Source organism: Dinoponera quadriceps, unplaced genomic scaffold (assembly GCF_001313825.1).
Source record: "Dinoponera quadriceps isolate SergipeBrazil2010 unplaced genomic scaffold, ASM131382v1 scaffold1565, whole genome shotgun sequence".
NCBI classification, from domain to species: Eukaryota; Metazoa; Arthropoda; class Insecta; order Hymenoptera; family Formicidae; genus Dinoponera; species Dinoponera quadriceps.
In genome coordinates, this window is record NW_014556124.1 from 556,116 (window position 1) to 575,954 (window position 19,839).

The window sequence follows — 19,839 nt, forward strand, 5'->3', positions numbered from 1 at the left end:
GAGTCCGAGAGTCCCGTCGCTCGCGTTGCCGATGTTTCGCGGCGGAAATTAGATCGCCCCCCGGATGAATAGGGTGCGAATCGGATTAGGATAAAAGGCGAGGTTCTTAAAGAAATATAACGGCACTGCGTAGGAGTAAAACCGTTCGGGGTAAATCCAGGAGGCGGATACGCGTGGGGCAACTGGGACGTGGGTGTTGACACGAGCGGATATTGAAACGCGAATCTTCCGTAATTTTTAAGCCTCGTACAGTCGCTGGAAAAACCATACGCGAGATAATCCAACGTCGCTACGAGCGCCATGGCGATGATCCTCGTCGCGGGGAACCTCGCCTCATCCCGACATCATCGAGAGCGACGTGCAGAAGCACGGCGCAGCCCGCCGAACCGGCTTATGCACGTCCGGACAAGCGACGGATCAGCGCTGTCGGATTTTACGACGCGGAAATGCAGCGCGTCATGAAGGGCGGACTTTACGCAACGATCGTTTTATGACGCCCTTCTCGCGACAATATCCCGTTTACGGAGCACCGAAGGAACGTTGCGGTTGTCGCTGACGTAACGCCCTTTTCTCTTCCCGACCGGCGAACCATTTTTTCCCTTACTCTCTCGCAATTAATCCGCGACAGCCGAAGCCGGCTGCCGCTTCTTTCTCGTGCGAAATTAATGAAGCTTCAGATAGAGCTATGTCAATTGTCCTGCGCGTGAGGGAGAGTGAAAAGAGAGAGAGAGAGAAGCGTATTTTTCCACCGCGAAAAGAAAATCTATCTCACTGATATCCGATCCGGCAGAGCGAGAATTTGCGCAGGGTTTTGCGATCACCTAGTGCGCGCCCCGCGCGACTCCGCTTTTGATATTGTCATTAATGCGAGACGAGTAATAATTAATAACAAACAGTTAATTTACATTACAATGGACAAAACGGTAAACACGTATTACGCGCTTGTCACATTATCTACGGAATCTACGATAAATTGCGAACTGTTACGGCTCACGTTACAAAGGCACCGCTCGTTTCGTTGGCGTTTACGCGCGCGTATCGGCTCAAGTTTCCCGAACAAAAGCGTCCAGCGACGAACTACAAATCGTGAATCGTTGATTAGCGTCGTATAAAGGGGAAAATTGGATTACCCATCGCGGTCATGAGAGAAAGTGGAAGAAACTCTCGGGGATGAGCGATTCCACCGATTCCTGCTTGATAATAAAAAACGTGAATCGACGAACGGCCTGAAAGAACGCAATGGGTGTAATAGTGCATGCCCACGTGATTCCGTGAGAAAAGACGATCGCAGGCTGACGAAGGATCAGGAAAAGCGGGAAGAGTAGGATAGGAACGAGCTATTTTCACGCGTCACAAAGAATCGTGCCGCTGGAAAGATCGAGTCCACTCCGAGTCTGGAGCCGCGAAGGAGATTCGGAATGTCGCGCATGGGGTAGAAATCCAAGTCGGAATTTTAAATTCCACGGAGCGGAGAAAATGGAAATGAGCTCTCATTTGTAGCATCAAAGAAGCACAATAGAAGACCTTTGAAGGCTTAATCTAAAATTTGGACTCGGAAGGTCGACACGAAAATCAGTCTCGATTCGTTTCGATGAATGTTTCGACGAGGAGGATCGCGGATTCGGGAACATCCTTGTTACTACGTACGTTTCGCTGGTTCTTCCGCTACTAATCGAAACGCATCCGATACACGCTTCCGACGACAAGCAGCGTGACGGTATTTCCGCGACACGCATCTCGCGGGATTTCGCCGGCGGTACGACAACGTGTTCGTCAGCTGAACGACCGCTCAATAGCGGCGGCAGTCAACACGCGGACGAAAGTAATCTATTACGTAACGCGAGCGCGCCTCCTCGCGTTATTTCGACGGCTGCGACGAACTAGGGACGCGCGAAATCTCGACGGAAGAAAACGCGGGAGCCACGATGAAAAGTGTTTCCGCGAGCCGTGCAACACGCAGTCGAGAGAACGCAGTAGATAAAAGCGCCAATGATCGGACGAGCGTCCGAAATCTAGTTGAAAATAGATCGCTATTTTTAAGGCGCGATATTTTCATTTATTTCAGCTTTTATACTCGTATCTTCCTTATAGCCGGGACATAAACATATTCTAATAGTGTTTTGCTTTATAATCACCGAAGTAAAGGATGGCGCCATAATAAAAATAGATGCGCTATAAAAAGTTACTCTTCGCGAGAGCTCGTTATAATCGCGCAGCTATGCGTGAAAGAACTGACAAAATTACCATAATTCTGCGACGCGCCCCTTAAAGCTGTTCACTCGCTGGAAGTAGCGGCTTGGTTAAAGGGCTGCGAGCCGTAAGTGTCAAGCCAAGGATTCGCCCCGGAGAAACGGTTTTCGTACACGTCACGTCCTCGGAAATTCGCCGGCCAGGAAATCGCGAGGGCGAGAAACCGCCGGGCTCCGTGTACGCTTTGATGTCCCGGCGGAACAACGTAAGCTCGCGACACAAAGGCGAGAGAGAGAGAGGAGGGGGAGGAGGAACAGGAGGAGGGCTCGGCTTCACAGAGAGGAAACGCTTCGCGAAGAAACGTTCTCACGCAGGAAATCGCTCGCGGATGAGAGAAGCGCGTACATTTTCTACCTGCGGCACGTGATGACCGCACTGGATATAAATTTCGGGAGAGGGGGGGAGGGGAGTTATCGCGTAAATATTTCAGCGCGTTTATTGTAAACTGGGTGAGTCACTGTCAACCGAAAACAATTAATTCGCATTATCCCCGGGTCGGAGAGTTCGCGTTTGAACGAACATTATTAATAACCCGTATTAGAGAATAATTAACGTCGACACACTGGATTTCAGACGTTAGTCCCTTCCTTCGTTAGTAACGCAACACACTGAGAACATCGTCTTCGTCTAGAATTAATCTCATGGAGACGCGAAGACGACAAGAGACTCGCGAGCAGACGGAAAAGCGAAGTAGATCAAGACGTTCTTGGTCAGACGCGTAGGAAGTAGACTGCTATTTCTATTAACACGTAATTTATTACTTCACGCATTATTTAATAATATTTTGATATTATCCGACTTTTAATGGTCTTTCCTCTTTCACAAATTGATTGAATATCGAAGAGGCTTATAACCTTCATTCGTTAATAACCCTTCGACCGTATTGTGGCCGGTGAATCGTGTTTGAAGAGCTACAGCGAAGAGAAGTGCGTGAGTTCTCCTCATTCCCGAAAAATCATTAGAGTCGCTCTGGCCGTTAGATACGGTGCGGATCTGATAAACCGATTAACGTGTGTTTGAGAGCCAACCAAATTTGATGCAGGATCGGTTAGACTTATAGCATGCGGTCGATATATAATTTTACATCGCAAGTGACTTTTTTGCTGAGTGTGCGGCCGAAGGGATAATATTATTAAATATAATAACCTCTAATAATAATAAATATTATTATTTAATCTACCTCTCAGCGAGTATGTGTGTGTGTTCTTTTTCTTTCGAATGAAAATAAGATAAACGACACACGCTGGGGAACGTATCTACGTGAAACACAATTCACGAGATAGATTGGAGTTTTTCTCTCGACGAAGCGTATCGACCGGTGCGCGCATCATCGGTCTGCCGGAAGTAAAGCGACGCTCGAAACTCGGAATTTCTGGTAATGAGATGGGAAAGAGGATCGTCTACAACGAGGAAATAAATGCTAATGGTCAGCTTGTACGCGAAGCATGTTGGGGAACATGTCGCGTTCTAACGATACCTGCAGGCTCGCTGGTTGATAAGACCCGTCGTTCTCTCTCTCGTGCGCGGCTTTACGCGCGGAATAAAGATAAGCCGGGATGCGTTGCTACATCGTGGCGTGCGCTCGTCGCCGTTACCGTTTTTTCCCGACGCCTATAAGCACCGTGCAGCTCGTAAGTTGCGCATCGCATTTTGAAACAAGCGCTATCGTTACTGGAACGCAAGTTAAATGTACCGTGCGCGCAATGATACGTCGCAAAACCATCTGTAACGAGAGACGGATCTGTCTTTTTCTCTCGGAGGTTTTTATTAGCCTGTAACTTCGAATACAGCGCCGCCGGAGGATCATGTTTGTCGCGGACAACGTGCGTTTGCTGGTTCATCATCCGTGCCTTTTCCACCGTCGCGTCTATCCGAACTCGATTAACCGACCTTTTTTTTTATGAATCGGGGCTCGCTGGTCGGCACACGCTGAGAAAGTTGATTTGCTCGCGTAAAACACTCGGCTGTGACATAAAGGACCGCGCGCGACGATCAAACCTTTTACGATCGCGCCCACGCGTCCTGGCATCGAAACACCGTAATCGATATGCGGTTAATAACAAATTCCGTCGCAACGCTCGGGGAAATAAAAGCGAGCGCATGCTCGTTTATTTTGCGCGATGAAAAGTACCCCGCGCGAAATACCCCTCTTCTCTCTTTTTCACTTTTTCGCGTTGGCGATAGTATTTTCGCGCTCGTCGCCGCGGAACATTTCGCAGCGCGCAAATATTGCCGCAATCCTTCATCCGCTCGCGGCGCGTCGTTTACGCGCGTTCGAAGACAAACAGATCGGGAAAAAGCGATATTAGATTTCCGACGTCATGTGACTTCAATCCCCCCTCCATCCATATGCAATATTATGCCCTCGTTATCATCCCCGCCTTAGCCTGCGGTCGCTCTTTCGCGATTTTATCCTCGCGTCGTCAACCGCTTCGTGAGATATTAACGAGCGTCAGGAGAAGCTTATACAAGATCGTCTCGAAGCCAATGCAATGCTAAATTCTCGCTCGTCGCGCTTGAAAATGCATAGAGAGGGAGGACTTTAACGAGATTTTTCCGGGGTCTTTCTTATCCACGTTCATCCAACGTTGGACCCGTTGCTGCATCCGAGACCGACGCGAAACAGAAACGAAAATATCCCGTATAGAAATCTTTTCGTATACAGCATTAGGAGATTGAGTTATATTTTTAATATTATAATACTTAATAGCGCGTGTGTACTTGTAAAGTTTGAATATTTAAAGTGTTTCGTATATTTTATTCAATCGGACAGGACTTCAGTGAAGTCCCAAGAAGTTTTCTATGCGGGAGATTCGCCAAATGTCGGCCATATTTTTCCAGAAAAGTTTCATTAAATAAATCGTCTGATCAACCGTCGCGGAACCTTATGCATTTTGCGAAGTATACACCGGCGAATTGCGAGCGCCGCGTTCACGCTTTATATTGACGCATTAGATCAGTTCAATATGAGCGATGGAAAATATCGACTAACTGTTGTTTTCAATTCGCAAAACATCGACACCAATATTTGTTATTGTGTTAAAATGATTGATTCGCGTGTGATTATACGTCCGGGCGGAATTGCCATTTATGTTTAATGCGCCAAAGAACCGCGCCCACGTGCGCGCGCGCGGTCGGATCCCACGTCAAATTTACAAAATTACGAAATTTATATCATGCACAGACGGAGCGCGCTCACGCACGTTACTTCATGATTTTGCAAAGTGACGCGCATATTTAGCGACCTATCGCAATAATTAACACCATAAACGGAAAATTGCAAGAATAATAGAGAAGAGAGAGAGGGAGAGACGGGGAAGGGGGCTTCGACCGAAGTATCGGATACGACGGAAATGCGATACGTATAATTGATGCGTGCGCATAACGCAGCGCCAAAATAAAATCCAATGAAATATCCCATCCCTACCGCGCGATCTCCAACGTTTACCGCAAAAGATTCCCAACGAGAAATAATACGAAATTAACGCAGGAGGAAACGAGCTAAATTCCCTCGTAATTTTTGCCGAGCGGCAAGATTATAGGAGTAAGCTCGCGCATATTAAACCGAATGCTGCTGCGTCGGCAGCCCGGGCGGAAGTCGAGATGTATCGCGACGTTAATTAAGACGGATGTGCGCCTGCGAGATATTAGGACCTCTTCCCATATCCTTCACGCGCTACATCGTCCCGGGAAAGAGCCTTTCGGCGGCGTAGGAGGGAGAGGGTGGTAATACGTGGATAAAACGACGGTATACATTGCTTTATGGCTTACCATCGTCAGGGACGCGCCCGTCCCGCGAGCGTACTGGAATTCCTGGACACTCACCTGGAAGCAGAAAGAGAAACAACGACGTTAGGTACTTCCGCGAGAATCGTAAAGATTGGTGGTGGTCGGAGCTTTCGTTTAGCTGTAGCGCGTGCGCGCGCGGCAATAAAATTGTCGACGTGTCGGATGGTGAGAAGATTTAGAAATCCGTACCGTCTCTTTCGCGGACGTTGGAATCTGCGCTGAGGTGTACGAGTCTAGAGAGAGAGAGAGAGAGATAAGTGACTCGAATTTCACCGGCGTGTTGTAGATAAGGCTCACGGTTCGATCTTATTGCTCGCGACGGGATTCTATTTGTGAGAGAAAACCGCGAGGCGATTATCGCGAAATAAGATCAACCCCGCGCGTGTTCGCGCGCGAAAGAATGCAGGGACGACACAAAGCGAAGAAATTCGCGCGGAAAAATGGACGAGAAATCCCCCGTTAGAGACGCGGCTGCGGCACGTGTTTGCGTAAATGCCGTGCATGGGTCGATAGCGTTTCATCGCTTTCGACACGCGATCGTCACGATTGGCTGCCTTTTTTCTCTCTCTCTCTCTCTCTCTCTTTTTCTCTCAGAAAATTCCCCGTGTGCTGTTCTGATCGATAAGGCGCACCGGTATCGGCCATTCAGCCGCTCTCTCGCGATGTACAGCTCGCGAAATAAAATGGGTCTCGCAGGAATTTTTAATTAGCACGCATTGCGTGCGCTGGCGCCGGTATCGATATCGCCAACGATCGATACCGTCTTGCCTCCATCGGACCAAGTAAACGAGAACGTGTTGCATCGACGTTCATTAGCGCTAATCTTGATTAACTCCAATACTCTTTCCGCGTATCTGCGTTACCGCCACCACACGTGGCCTACGGGACCGGCCGGCGGCGAATCGATAATCTAGAATTAATTAACGCGTCCCGCAAAACACGTCGCCGACGCGAAACGAGATAATTATTTCACGCGACCAGAAGGGTCGAGTTCCATTACGCGCGCGTTTTTTCTTTCCTTTCCCTCCCTTCCTTCTCTCGAGACTATCCCCATCGGGCGATGTCGCGAGGAGAATGCCATTTGGCGCGTTAAGAAGCGAATCGGATCGAATTCCAGCCGGCGACACATTTTATCCAAGCAGTCTGCTCATCCCCGCCTCCTCCGACCCGCGACGTGGACGAAACTCGATACAGCCCTTCCGGGCACGAGGGCGTCGGCGATGTTCTCGAAGGAGATCCAAGAGAGCGGGTAGAACGTGGATGACGAAGGAACGGGGTGGAAAGGAGCACGAGGAGGCGGAGAAAGAGGGTTCAGGGAGAAAACTTGTCAGGTGAGGTTGCGACGGGGGTCGAGCAATTTATCTTGTTGTATTAGCAAATGGATGATAATGACGCCCCAAGGAGGGAGCCGTGGGAAAGGGCGATGAAATCAACGGAAACACCGTCGTTCCTGTTTACACGTGCGTACCGCTTACGCACCGAGGGTGGACGCGCGCGGCATGTACGTGCGAGCAAAGACGCCTCGGCGAAAATTCGCCGAGTACGCCGAGCGCGTGTGCGTATGTGTATCAAAGTGTTTCGCGCGCTGTCCTCGATTAATAGCTTCGCGAGCTGTTACATTGATGATAGTGATTCAGAGCGCGCTCGAGATATTATTACCGCGCGAGTTGGATAAACAAAGATGTTTCGCTTAATTGAGCCTCGCGGCTGCGAGTAGACGGCGAGATCGCTTGTTCGTCGCTTGATTTCGTGCGCGGATTCTCCCTCTCTACTCCGCCGCGTCGGCCGACCTCCGGCCGGATTAATTCCACGCGAGCTTCGGTGGGATTTTAATTTCAAATTTGACTTCCACGAGGCAAAACAAAGCGCGCTCGAGATAGCTCGAGTTTTGACGGACGTGTGTACGTGTGTCCGCAGAGCATTTTCTCGTCGAGAAAGATCGACCACGTAGGAGGAGGAGGTTTCACGCGCACGTGAAAGGGGTTAATGCGTGTTTCCGTCGACGGACGCGTCCGCTCGCAGAAGTATGTACACAGTCGCCGATGCTTCGTGCTACTAATTGATGTCGGTTGACGGACGGGAGAACGACGGGACAGAGGCGCCTCCGCAAGGTGCACCCTTCCGCCTCACAAAAGCCTTCGACTTCGCCTACCTTCCGCCTTACGAGCTCGCCCGGGCGCGCTCGACAACAATGGACACGCCACTGGGAAGAATGTCGGCGCATGCCTCCGCAACAATGCGCGAACAATGCCGCGTAACGACTTGCTCTCTCCCGCGAAGGCGCAAATTGACGTCGCGAGGGAGAGACTACGCGCGAGCTTGTCTCACGAACAGTCCTCGCGACCGTCCTGGACCGGCTTCGTCGCGCCTCCTCGGAGAAATCAGTACTCTCAGCAGTTTAAAGATGTCATTCGCGATAATAAGCCGCGCGAAATAATCAGGGAATCGCTTCTTCAAATATTACTCGCGTCTTGTCAAGCAGCTGTCTGAAATGTCGAATAGACGATCCTTGCGATCGGCGAAGCCGACACGGGGAATCCTAATTGGACGATTTCCGCTGCGGCGCGGGAGTTGGGCGTGGAGACGAGATAGGTACGCATGTCCCCCGCAAGGGAGTAATTCTACATACGCATCCGGATAGCCCGGCACCGAGTTATCCGCATTAAGGCGCGCATCGGGGACGAGATCGAGAAAGAAAAAGGAGAAGGATCAGAGGCGACGGAAGGAGTCGCCCCGGCCAGCTGGATGGGCTTCTTCCACGATCGGCCTTCCACTCCAGTAATGAGAAAATCACAAAAGACGCGTCATTTCAATGGGTTTCCAGTATCTGTCGCGTCTCTTGCTCGATCTTCCGTTTTCTCTCTCTTTCCCTCTTCCTCGTGTCCTTCCGTTCGACTACCTCTATCAGTGACAATCTACTACGCGACCAGTGGCCTACACCGGCAAATCCTGTCCGGCAGGCTTATTATCAAATTTATCCTCCAGAGAGGAGACATAATACGCATTGTCACGCGCACGCTTCCCGGCTGATTAATCAGCCGAGCTTTCCCCCGTTGTGAGATTATTAGAGGATTTTCGCGGAGTTAATACAGTCGTGACGATAGATCGCATGGTCATGATGGGGAGGAGGTTCCTCTCGCTGGGCTGAGAAGACCGATCGCCGAGAATTCGTACCGGTGAATTGAATGCAACGAGGCCGAGCAGATTATAGAATAGAATTCGGCCGTGCCGCCCAGAGTCGACATTTTAGTTCTACATTAAGTTTCCATTAAGTCTCCTATTGTGTTCCTTTCATGCTACAAATGAGAAATTATTTCCGTTTTCTCCGCTTGAAAGACATAATGTAGAATTAAAAATTTCCCGGAAGCTGAAATTCTCTTTGTAGCATTAAAGTATTAGTGCTCTTTTAATTTTACAAATATAGGAAGTTATATCCATTTTCTCCATTTGGAGACTGAGTCTTCGTCCGCAACCTTGCTCCAAGACGTAAACAAGAAGCAAATTGACCGATCACCTCGTTTATTAGAAGAATAATTGAATGCATTTTAAAGAAAGGTTGTGGAGCAAGATTTGGTGTAGAATTAAGTAGATTTAATGTAGGAGTAAGATTTCGACTCGGGGCATGGCGCGCTGCACATTCCACGGAATAAGTCTCGGGAAGTTCGTTACGTTTGCAGTTTCATCTCGCGCACTATCTCGTCGTCATGATGCAATCTCCTATTACACGAAGCCGCCACCGTTAGCTTCTCGGCGTCGAAGACGCCGTGATACACACCTCCAGCCTCCAGCGGAGATCATCCCGGGAAGAATTTCGCGGAATGATCCGAGCTCGCCGCGCTTAATGACACCGGCGAAAAACTGTTTAGTGTGTCGATTTATTCAGGGACACGTAGCGGCCGTTAATGCGAGATAGCGCCGGCTGATCGTAGACGGCGATACGAAGAGATTTAAGTATCGGCTGACTGGGCGGTTTCCCCCAAGGCTTTCCTCTGCGCGGGTGGTAACCGCCTTTCCAAACGGTTTATTTACCCGTCGTCAACTCTCTCATTTGCATACGTACGAGGACGGCTGCTTTCGGATTTTTAAGGAAATTAGTCCGGGGTGACCGTCGGCTGATAGCGCCACATTCACGTGCTTCCCATTACTTCGTCATAAAGGTTCGATCGAACGTCTGGGATACACGCACAGTACCGCGCATTAATGCTGTCCCATTCCCTAGGCGTAATGAACCGAGCGCACGTACGAGAGAACGAAATCAAGACCTAAATTAATCAGTCGGACCACGTTCGAAGAGTTCCGTGGGCAGAGAGGGAGAAGGAAATTCAGCTTGAACATTTCACCACGGACTGTCATCGCGATGGAAACTCAAGAAGTCGCGACGGAGATCGCGGGTTGTGCTTTCCCCCAGAGAAAATTCACCCCTTTAATTCACCTTAAAACGGCGGTCTTTCTCTCTCCCTTCTTCTCGCGCGGCAGCCACACACGCATATTTCCGGAGCATCTCGTGCATGTGTCAGGCACGAAGCCGCCGGCGGGCGACTTTTATTCTAACGCGGTTTAAAAACGTAGCGAAGGGGAAAAGAAGGACGTCAAAAGAAGACCGGGGCATACCGCGTGAAAGGGGAAAGACGGAGGAGCCGAGCGGATGGATTTCGCACAAAGAGCCCCGTTATTTCATAATGTACGCGGATACTAAACGGACATGCGATGGACGTTAACGCAAGGCGGAGGCACGATGTAAAAACGCGGTCGGGGAAAAACAATACGCGCTATTCCATTTCGACCGCGCGCTCCCGTTTCGTTGCATACAACAAACACGCGCTTTGAGATTCGCGCAAGGTGTAAAAAGTGAAAAGGGGGGAGGACTTAGAGCAAGGACTGGAGGAAGAAAAGGGGAGAGGGGGGGAACAATGAGATAACGAAAAAGAAAAACGACGGAGAAATTGCAGGGATGCGCGGAGGATTTCGTCGCGGAGTGTCTTCGCGCGTTTACTTTGACTTTCTCTGACACGAGCAATCTCTTTCGTGGAAATGGGGAATGGAATATTTTCGAAGTACCGCGACGGCCTTTAACCAGAAGATATTCCACGTGTACAAAGTCTGCTACGTACGTCAGTCTATTTCGATCTTATTTCGCGCGTGCGCTCGCGGTTGTGCGTCTTCGTTGTGCCGCGAAAGTGGCGCGCCGCGCCGTCGGAATAAAAAATTGACTCGGTTGCAAAACGGACGGAGTCTCTCGCCTGCGCAAGAGGCGCCTCGTTTACCCGACGATGAAATATCTATCCTGGAAAATTAAATTTGATTCGCACAAAAGCATCGCGTGTACAATCTTAAAACGAAAATGGCGTAAAAGAAAGAACAGAGGAAAATGGGGAAAGAAGCAATGTCAGTTGCGCTATTACAACGCGGAGATATCCGGGAGTACGATTATTCGCGGAGAAAGGAAGGGACTAAGAAAGAAAGAAAGGGTCGTAAGGAAATTAAAACGTTGAAAGATGTTGATATCGGTACGCATAAATAAATTACGCAACCACCGCGGGGATTGTCGCGGATGCAATCATGTTGCCGTGCGTCTTAAGTAAACGAGGGGAAGATAAAATATCTTTCTCTCCCCCCTCCTTCCCGTTTTCCTCTCTCTTTTTTTCGCTCTTTCTCTCTTCTCAGCTTTTTTTTCTATGCTTTCCATCGGGCGATGCTGTAAGAGTTATTGCCAATCTCGTTCAGTACGCAAAACGAATCTCCTTTGATGTCTTCCAGAAACCGAGAGAGATTGCCTAGAGGCCCCGCTGCGAACGCGTTTTCGAAACTGCCCCGACCTTTGAAGAAGTTCACGTTACTCATTAAAAGTCTGATACCTCATTATAACTGCTACTGAAATTAAAGTCACTTCTCACGGCCAGGATTCGACTGTCAAATGCGAAGCCCTTTGCCCTGAGACTCGATCCACTCTTCGTGAATTCACGCGACTCTATGCCGCTCCACGTACATTTGGTGACACTTAACCGTCTCCAAAAATAATCCGATTATTTTTATATGCGAATAAAATTGGCACGAGATGAGAGAAAACAAGAAAATCGACGTCTACGCGACTGTATAATTTTCAATTATACGGCATTATCGTCGGACGACAATCTCGGACCTTTGCTTGAACGTAGCACCGGTGTCGCGTAAACCTGGGTTTACGTCTCATCTTCGGGGTGCACTTCCGCGAGACGGTGATCTCTATCAGAGCAACGACTCGTCGAAAGCCACTTCCGACATTAATACCGCGACGCGGCGGCCTCGACGGACTAAATCAATTCTTTTTCTCGTCAAACGTCCGGCGATTGCGATCTCGAGGCGACTTTATTACTTGATCGAGAGATAAAGAGAAGAGAGGAGGAGAGAACGAACCACTCGACGAGGCAGGGTGTGAGTTACCGGCGAGATCGCTTCGTTGCTTCCGCGCGGTCCCTTCACGCAACGAGTTTACGGTGTAACTTTGTCGGGCGGCCGTTTCCGCGGGTATATCACGTCGTAAAAGGGACAAGTTGCCGATTCTACGACGAGGGAAAACCCAGCCCACGGTTCATATCGCGACAGTATCGGGGAAGGGTGGCTCTACCCTTCGTGCGGAAAGCGACGCACCTCCGCGCCCTACCGCGGAATGTAATTCCTATCGCGACGACGATAACGTTCAATCGCGCCGGGCATGCGATCATCGGGAGGATGGAGCTAATCTACAAACTTTCCCCGTAAACGTACGATCGAATTGCGAGGGAGAGCGAGAGAGAGAGAGAGGGCGAACAATCGTCTGTAAAAACGGGATCACGAAAAACGTAGCGACGCGGCTGATAAACGCGACCGATAACGCTGATGGCGACGGTAATCGCGGTGTTAATCGTTCGAGGGTTTGTCGGGAGTTTCGGCGGAAATCGGATTTTCGCTGGCTGGACGGAGTGGGTGGTGTGGAAAACGCGTCGATTTTCCCCCGGTACATTAGTATAACGCATTTGAACGAGCGTGTAAGAAAAAGAGACGTACAATTCACCTAAACGAGTGAACGAGCGAAAAATGGCGAGCCGGTTTTTCGGCGAGATGTGAGAGAAAGAGAGAGACGAACTCGCGAGAACACATTGCGAGTGAGCGAGCGTATATCGATTATACGAAGTCGCTCGTTAACCGGCCGAGACGTACAATCGGGCGCGAGAGCTACAAAGAAGAATCACACTCGGCGGAGAGATCTCCGGGCAGCCGTGCCTATTAACGAGGCAATTAATAATAATGGGGCACACGAACAGCCCCCCCGCGCCCGGCCACGCCCAATTACCGCCTCGTTCCACGGGCGGTGTATTATCCGTTTTAATTAGTGCGGCGCTTTGTGCGATGCTCGCTAATAGCGATAACCGGCGACCGATTACTCCAGGGCTCATCAATATTCCGTTTCTCGCCGGCGTCGCGCCACCGCCGGAATCGCGCACGTGGAAGCGACAAGATCAAAGTCTCAAGTGGAAATACCCGCGCCCGGTCAGCCGCGCACAAAGGGAATCGGGTCGGTGCGCGACCGGCCAACTTCCACGGCGATCTGCAATCGTGTTTCCACGTGTCTTAATCGCCCACTACTGTCTCTGGAGAGACCTGGGATGTAGCTATTATTCGGCTGTCAAACGGAACGAAGTTCAACGCGAATGCCAACTACCTCTTTCGCGCGTTACCGTAAGATTTCTGTAAAAAATTCAATCCGTAGTGAAAGAGATGAGTTCGATCGACGTGCCCACGGGGCAAAATTTTGATACCGTTTTGACGATTTTAAGGAAGATTGGAGTAACCATTTTACTTCGCTCAAAAAAATGGTCTTGCGGCCATAGCGAAAATTACCTATACAAGAATTTAGCTAAGATGGATAAATGACTAACGAGCATTTCAACGTCACATATGTATTGTATCTAATCAATATAGAGATAGAGACAGAATTTTTATCTGAATTATTGGTCTAATTTAAGAAAATCTTCCTGTGAAATCCGTCTAGATTAAAGCTAAACAAAAGTAACATTTCTTATTGAAAATCGGTAACGGGAGACCTAAATTTTCCTGCACATATCGCTGGAATGCTGCTGTCGTAAATTCTACATATCACAATTTTCTAGCGGATTCAAAATAACAACGATACATTTTAGCTGTGACATTTTTAGAATTCCATCCGGACGAGCAAAACATTTTTCAAAGTGTTGGATCAAGTAAATATCCCTCGAACGATAGCATTATTTTTTAGTATCCAAAACAAATCTTGTTTTTTATACTAAAAATAGAGAAAATTTAAAACATTATATCATAGCCAAGGTAGAAGTAGATTATAACATTGGAATTGAACGTATCTTTCTATCCTGGTTCCTGCTTTAACGCAGGCCCGAAATTAGAAATCGAGTGGTTGCGCCGCGGATCGAGGACGGTTTATGAGCCGCAAACTCGATCGTCCACGCGCGGCGAGACCGACGATAGCGAGATCGCGCTCTCTCGGCGCGACAATTCGCCGATCGGGCGAACCGTGAGCGTTTCGCCGCGGAAGTTCGATCCGGCCCCGCTGTACACGAGATCTATACGTATATACATATACACACGTTGAATTTATAAATGTATTACACGAACTGGGTGCAAACTCCGATTGGAAAAGTTCCCGCCGCGCTGGAAATAAAAAGCCGGCGGAACGCGCGCATCTCGTAACGCGCTACGCGCTGCTGCTCGGCGAAATGAGAAAACCGAACGATCGTGTATTCGCGTCTGGAATAGATTGCGCCGTTCCGCGCGGGTTAAACAATATCGGCGGCTCTATAAATTCGCGTCGGTTGTCGCGCGGCGGAAGATCAGCCGGTGCTCTCTCGCCGCAACAACGGATATAAATAATTGTACGCGCGTCGCCGGCGTTTAACGCGGCTTTTGGCCGCGTCGGCGCGACAACGCTCGAAAGAAAACTGAGACGAGAACGATAACACATCGACGCATCTGCGACGTCGATAAATGGAAGCTGATACGAAATCAATCCCGTCGACTCGGAGCGGCGCCGTACGTTCTCGTAGTCTATTATTTAGATATCGGCGGTGCGAGATCGAATGATCGACGGCGAAACGGCGGAATTTCGTTTCGGCTCCCCCGGCGAGAGATGAAGAATGGTCGGCGGAGCGCGAGCGTCCGAGGGTGAAAGCTGAAAACGAATTTACGAACATGAAGGCGCGCAGTCTCGCCGCAGGCGGATCGAAGTAACAATATCGACGATTGTCGACGTGCAGTTGGTATCGCTTGGAGTCTCTCCCCTGCCTGGTATTAGCCGGTCCCGATCGGGTTAAAAGCTCGTTGCCGGCACTACGCTCGGACTTCGCGTGTATATTTGGTCAGACGTGCGACGATACAGAGTTCGCGGTGGCGGAGCGGAAGCGGGGATAAGGACCCGCGACGGCAGATTAGCCGTTGAAACGCGCGAAGATCCCGATCGCGAGATAACAAACGCAATTTCGCGGGGCGCGTTTCACGTTTTGTTCCGCGACGGTGGGGAGCGGGACGCGATAATGAATGATATTACGAGATGAGCGCCACTGCACGGGTCAACAAACTACAAAGCAGGCAGGGTAAACGCGAAATTTTACATTATAAATTCCGCGCAGCCGTTATTACACAGTAACGGCATTACTACATAATGTCATAATAGTAATGTTGCTATTTAATTCAGTGTTGACGAAACGCAATTTCATAACACGCCGCGAGTGTAATTAAATTTAATCAAAATGACGTATTAGGCGCTCAATTATTCATAACAGCGATTGTTATTATTAATGCGCAGTTTCGTCCGTAGCACGAAAGACGGCTCCGCTCCGCCGTGAATTATATACACTCCGATGTGTTTGGAAAACATCGCGCACCACAACAACGACAGCATACGCCTCGCGAGCGCGCTTCGTTTAAATGCGACTATCGACTTTTCCTCTTTACCCGCGAAACAGCCGCGCGCTCTTCAAACCTGAGGACAGATCGCGTCGCGCCGATCAATTTCCGACCTCGACTGACAACTCCGTCTTAATCCGAGCGTCACGGAAAGGAAGCCGCGAAGAATTCACGCCGTAGAAGAAACTCCGAGAATACGACGTCCACGAATACCCGGCCAAACTACAGTAGAAGCACGAACTAAAGAGCCGTAACTTCCTCGCTCTATAACGCGTGTTGAGCCTAAGGGTCTCGGTATAACAGTTATAATTTTAAGACAATGTTTTATGCCCTTCAATCCTTATTAAAATCGTCACTTGTTTATTTTTTTGTTTTACAGCATTTGTCAATCAATTACAGAGAAAATGGTTTTTCTCTGTATGGTTTTAGTTTAGGTTCAACAATTTCGTCACGCCACAAGGGGAGAAATAAAGGCCGTGTGCGTTCCAATGATTCTTTTTAAGACTTTTTTTTAAGACACAAGACATCGTGCGTTACTTAAAGACAGACTTGAGGCATAAAACATTGTCTCGAGCCGATAAGTCAGTCATTCCACTGAGGCCCTAAACATTCTCGCGAAGGTGAACCGGGGCGCTCCTTCGCAATGCGGCGTCTCGCGTTGCTAACAAGAGGAACGACGAGTCGAGAGAGAAAGAGAAAAGGCGCGACGAGGGTTGAAGCCGACGTCGCTTCCCTTCGCGGCCTCCGGCTAACACGAGGCAGATAAAGGGGAGAATGAGCGTCGAAAGGGCTCCGCGCGGAGGGTGGTCGGGCGCGATGGGAAAGGGAGAAAAGGGACGCGAAGCCAGGCCAGGAAATCGACTTCCCCGGGCTGGCTGGCAATGGCGATACACGATCGCCAATTGTCTCCCCGCGTCGGCGTACGCTAACAATGCATTCGCATCCGCGCCGCGAAATGTAGGTAACGGCCGCCGCTTGCCGGAGTTTAATTAAACTCGCGGCGAAAGTCGGCCGCGTCGGCGGTGGCTATCGCTCGGGATCGGGAGCGTTTCTCTCGCGGCGGCCCGACGAAAAACTCTTCCCGCCCTCTCGCCGGAAACTCCATACTTTTTCCTTGTCCCGTCGAATCCTTAGACCACTCGGAGTTCGCGTTTACGACGAAATGCGCTTGCGAGTTGTTTTCGCGACATTCTATCGCGCACCGCGGACGAATTGAGTGACTGGATCGCGATTAGATTACAAGAAATTTTCTATGCAGCTTATTTTTAATGATATTTTTCGCGTCGAGTGCACGCTTGAACAAATTACGACCGATGTTGTTTATCACGTTGCTAGCGAAGTCTGGACAAATAAGCAAATGGATTCCAATAATGTCAATTCCGGGTGCTCTGATCCTTAGGGCTATTATACAGATGCCCGAGTAATATCCGCGGCTATAGAAACACCAGGGCAATAATAACAACATTAATTGATCCGCGCCGTAAGTCTGCTGATGGAACGGATGTACTACTTTCTACGCTCAAAATGGACTCCTCGAGTGCAATTCTGTATTATACGTACGTGACGCTTCGACGTTCGATTCGACGGCGTAAGATTAAACCCTAAATAATACATAACGACGAGCGAAGGCATAAAGTGGGTAGTGAGAGGGGAGGTAACGGGAGAGGGGCCCAGCGGAAGGTTTTGAATAATTTAGAACGCATCGATCCGATCGGGTCGTCGATATTTCTCGAGATTCGAACATCCCGGATGTGGACAAACGCGCCGCCGTCCGTCGCTCGGATCGATCGTGCAGCCTTATATCCGGCGTGTATATCGCATGCATATTTCGTCACTGCTCTCTCTCTCTCTCTCTCTCTCTCCCTCTCTTTCCCTCTCGGCTCGGTTCGCGTTAGCTTTACGCCGCTCACGTCGCTCTGGCCATTCCTCCTCGAAATCCTGGGCTCGCCCTGCTGGGAGCGCCCGATCCGGGACAGGTATCCATTCTTTATCTCTGTTTCGAGGGCCTCCGCCGCCTCGGTTTCTACGGTTACGTTCGCCACGCCGGCAAAGCCAACTCCAATTACACCCAGGATACCAGAATCCTGCCGCGTTCTCGTTCGCTCGCTCGGGCAATTGAAAAATAATAGAAGCTCCTGCGGACCTTCGGTCGTCTCCGCACGACCTCCTTACCCTTCTTCCTCGCTAGTTTTCTCTCTCTCTCTCTCTCTCTCCTCCTCCTCTACATCTTCTTTTCCTCGTCACCGAACGGGCTTCCCCATGGGAATGAGCGGGATACGCAAGGAGAGATACAAGCCCGTGGGGGCGGCGAAGGGACTCGAAAGAACGTGGGGTCGAAACGAGATACCGAGGGTGGTTAAACGGTTAATCGACGACGCCGGGACGTCGATTAATCAAAAGAGCCGTCCCACGAACGGCAGGCGACGTCTCGATTTACAAATGGTCCCGCCGCTTATATTTCGGCGATAAGCAAATCCTTGTTGGACGACTGGGTCATCCCGCGGGAGCCTATCCTGGGGTCGATCCTGAGACGTCTGCCGGGGCGGCGAGAAAATTTCACGGTTGCAAAAAAGAGAAGAAAAAAATGAGAAAAAGCGAAGGGAACGTCCGAACGCGTGTCTCACGTTCGATATCCCGCGAGTGGGATTTGCAGCAGAAATGGGCTCGCGGAATGAATGGATTATACGGGATTCGATCGGCCGACGAATAGCGACGATATAGAGAACTTAAGAGAGGGGAGAGAAAGAGATTGACCGCAAAGAAAGTAATATAATACATAATCCGGTCGTTCATGTCAGGAGTTTGCCATCGGGGGAAAAAATCTCGCTCGACTTCGGAAGCAGCGCTGTGGGATTTCTCATGCTCGCGGGTTACGCGTGGCAACCGGGAGCGCCCGGAGGATTCGATAAACGCGAACAAACAGCGGGGATCCCGCCGCCTCGGCACATCTCTCGATTTCGCGCGAGCTTCGTACCGGCAGGGAGCGGGGAAGGAACGAGAAAAAATGACGGGAGGCGGACGAAAGAACGGAGCCTCCGCGGAAGACTCGTGATCCCTGTCGGCGAAGCAAACGGACAGCGGAAACGGCAGATGTCCTCGCTCGGGCTCCGCAAGATATATTTTCTATTTCGCGGCGAACGTGTGCCGCATTCGGCGCGAGCGAAAATCTTCCCGAACTGACGATGTACATTTGTTACGGTCGCGTCCCGGCCAGACCGGATTAAAGTGTCTCTCTCGTCGAACGACGAGGCGCGAATGCGAAGAGACGAAAAAAGAAGGCGCGAGAGAGATAGTCGTTCTTTTTTTTCCCCGACGTCGCCGAAATTTCGCCTGTGAGCGGGATCGACTTCGCGATTTACCGCGTGAAACTCGCCGGTGACGAATCGTTAAACACGAACTCTGTCGTTCGGCTCGGTTAATCCGTCACGCGAAAGGACGGGGCCGCGGGCTCTAGTTTGGGGGATCGCTTCCAGTCGCGACGCAAACCGCGCGTCGGTCGACGAGAGGGCGACGGCTATTAAACGTTAATTATACTGCGAAATTTACTTAGAAATATGACGAGACGGAGGGCGGTGCGAAGAACAGGAAAAGCCGGCGGAAATGGAGGGTTGGTGCAGAGTGAGCGACGAGAAGGATAAAGATGGATGGATAGAGAGAGAACGCGCGTGCACGAAAGAGAGAGAGTTCTTCGGTGGTAGAGAAAGACGGAGAAAGAGGCGAAGGAGAACTGAATTGTAGAATGCTGGAAACTACCCCGGAAACTAACTCGACGGTTTAAGGAGAGAAAGCGGAATCTCGGTTGCCGGAAACGGTCGAAGTTTGCCCCTTGATTAGACATTTATGGCAGGGAGTTGTAAACGAGCGTTACAGACATTAATTAGCATTTAT

At 50.0% G+C, this 19,839-nt stretch overlaps 1 protein-coding gene across 2 annotated transcripts in view; it reads right to left on the reverse strand.

Moving 5' to 3' along the window:
• The window catches only part of LOC106746818 (polypyrimidine tract-binding protein 1), a 354,727-nt gene that overhangs the window by 133,246 nt on the left and 201,642 nt on the right, over nt 1-19,839 (reverse strand). Inside the window, exon 4 of one of the 2 annotated variants that reach the window (XM_014623869.1) lies at nt 6,022-6,075. The exons of the other annotated variant lie outside the window; for it this stretch is intronic. Coding sequence (XP_014479355.1) covers nt 6,022-6,075 — 54 coding nt within the window. The remainder of the gene's footprint in view (nt 1-6,021; nt 6,076-19,839) is intronic. 2 annotated transcript variants of the gene reach the window in all.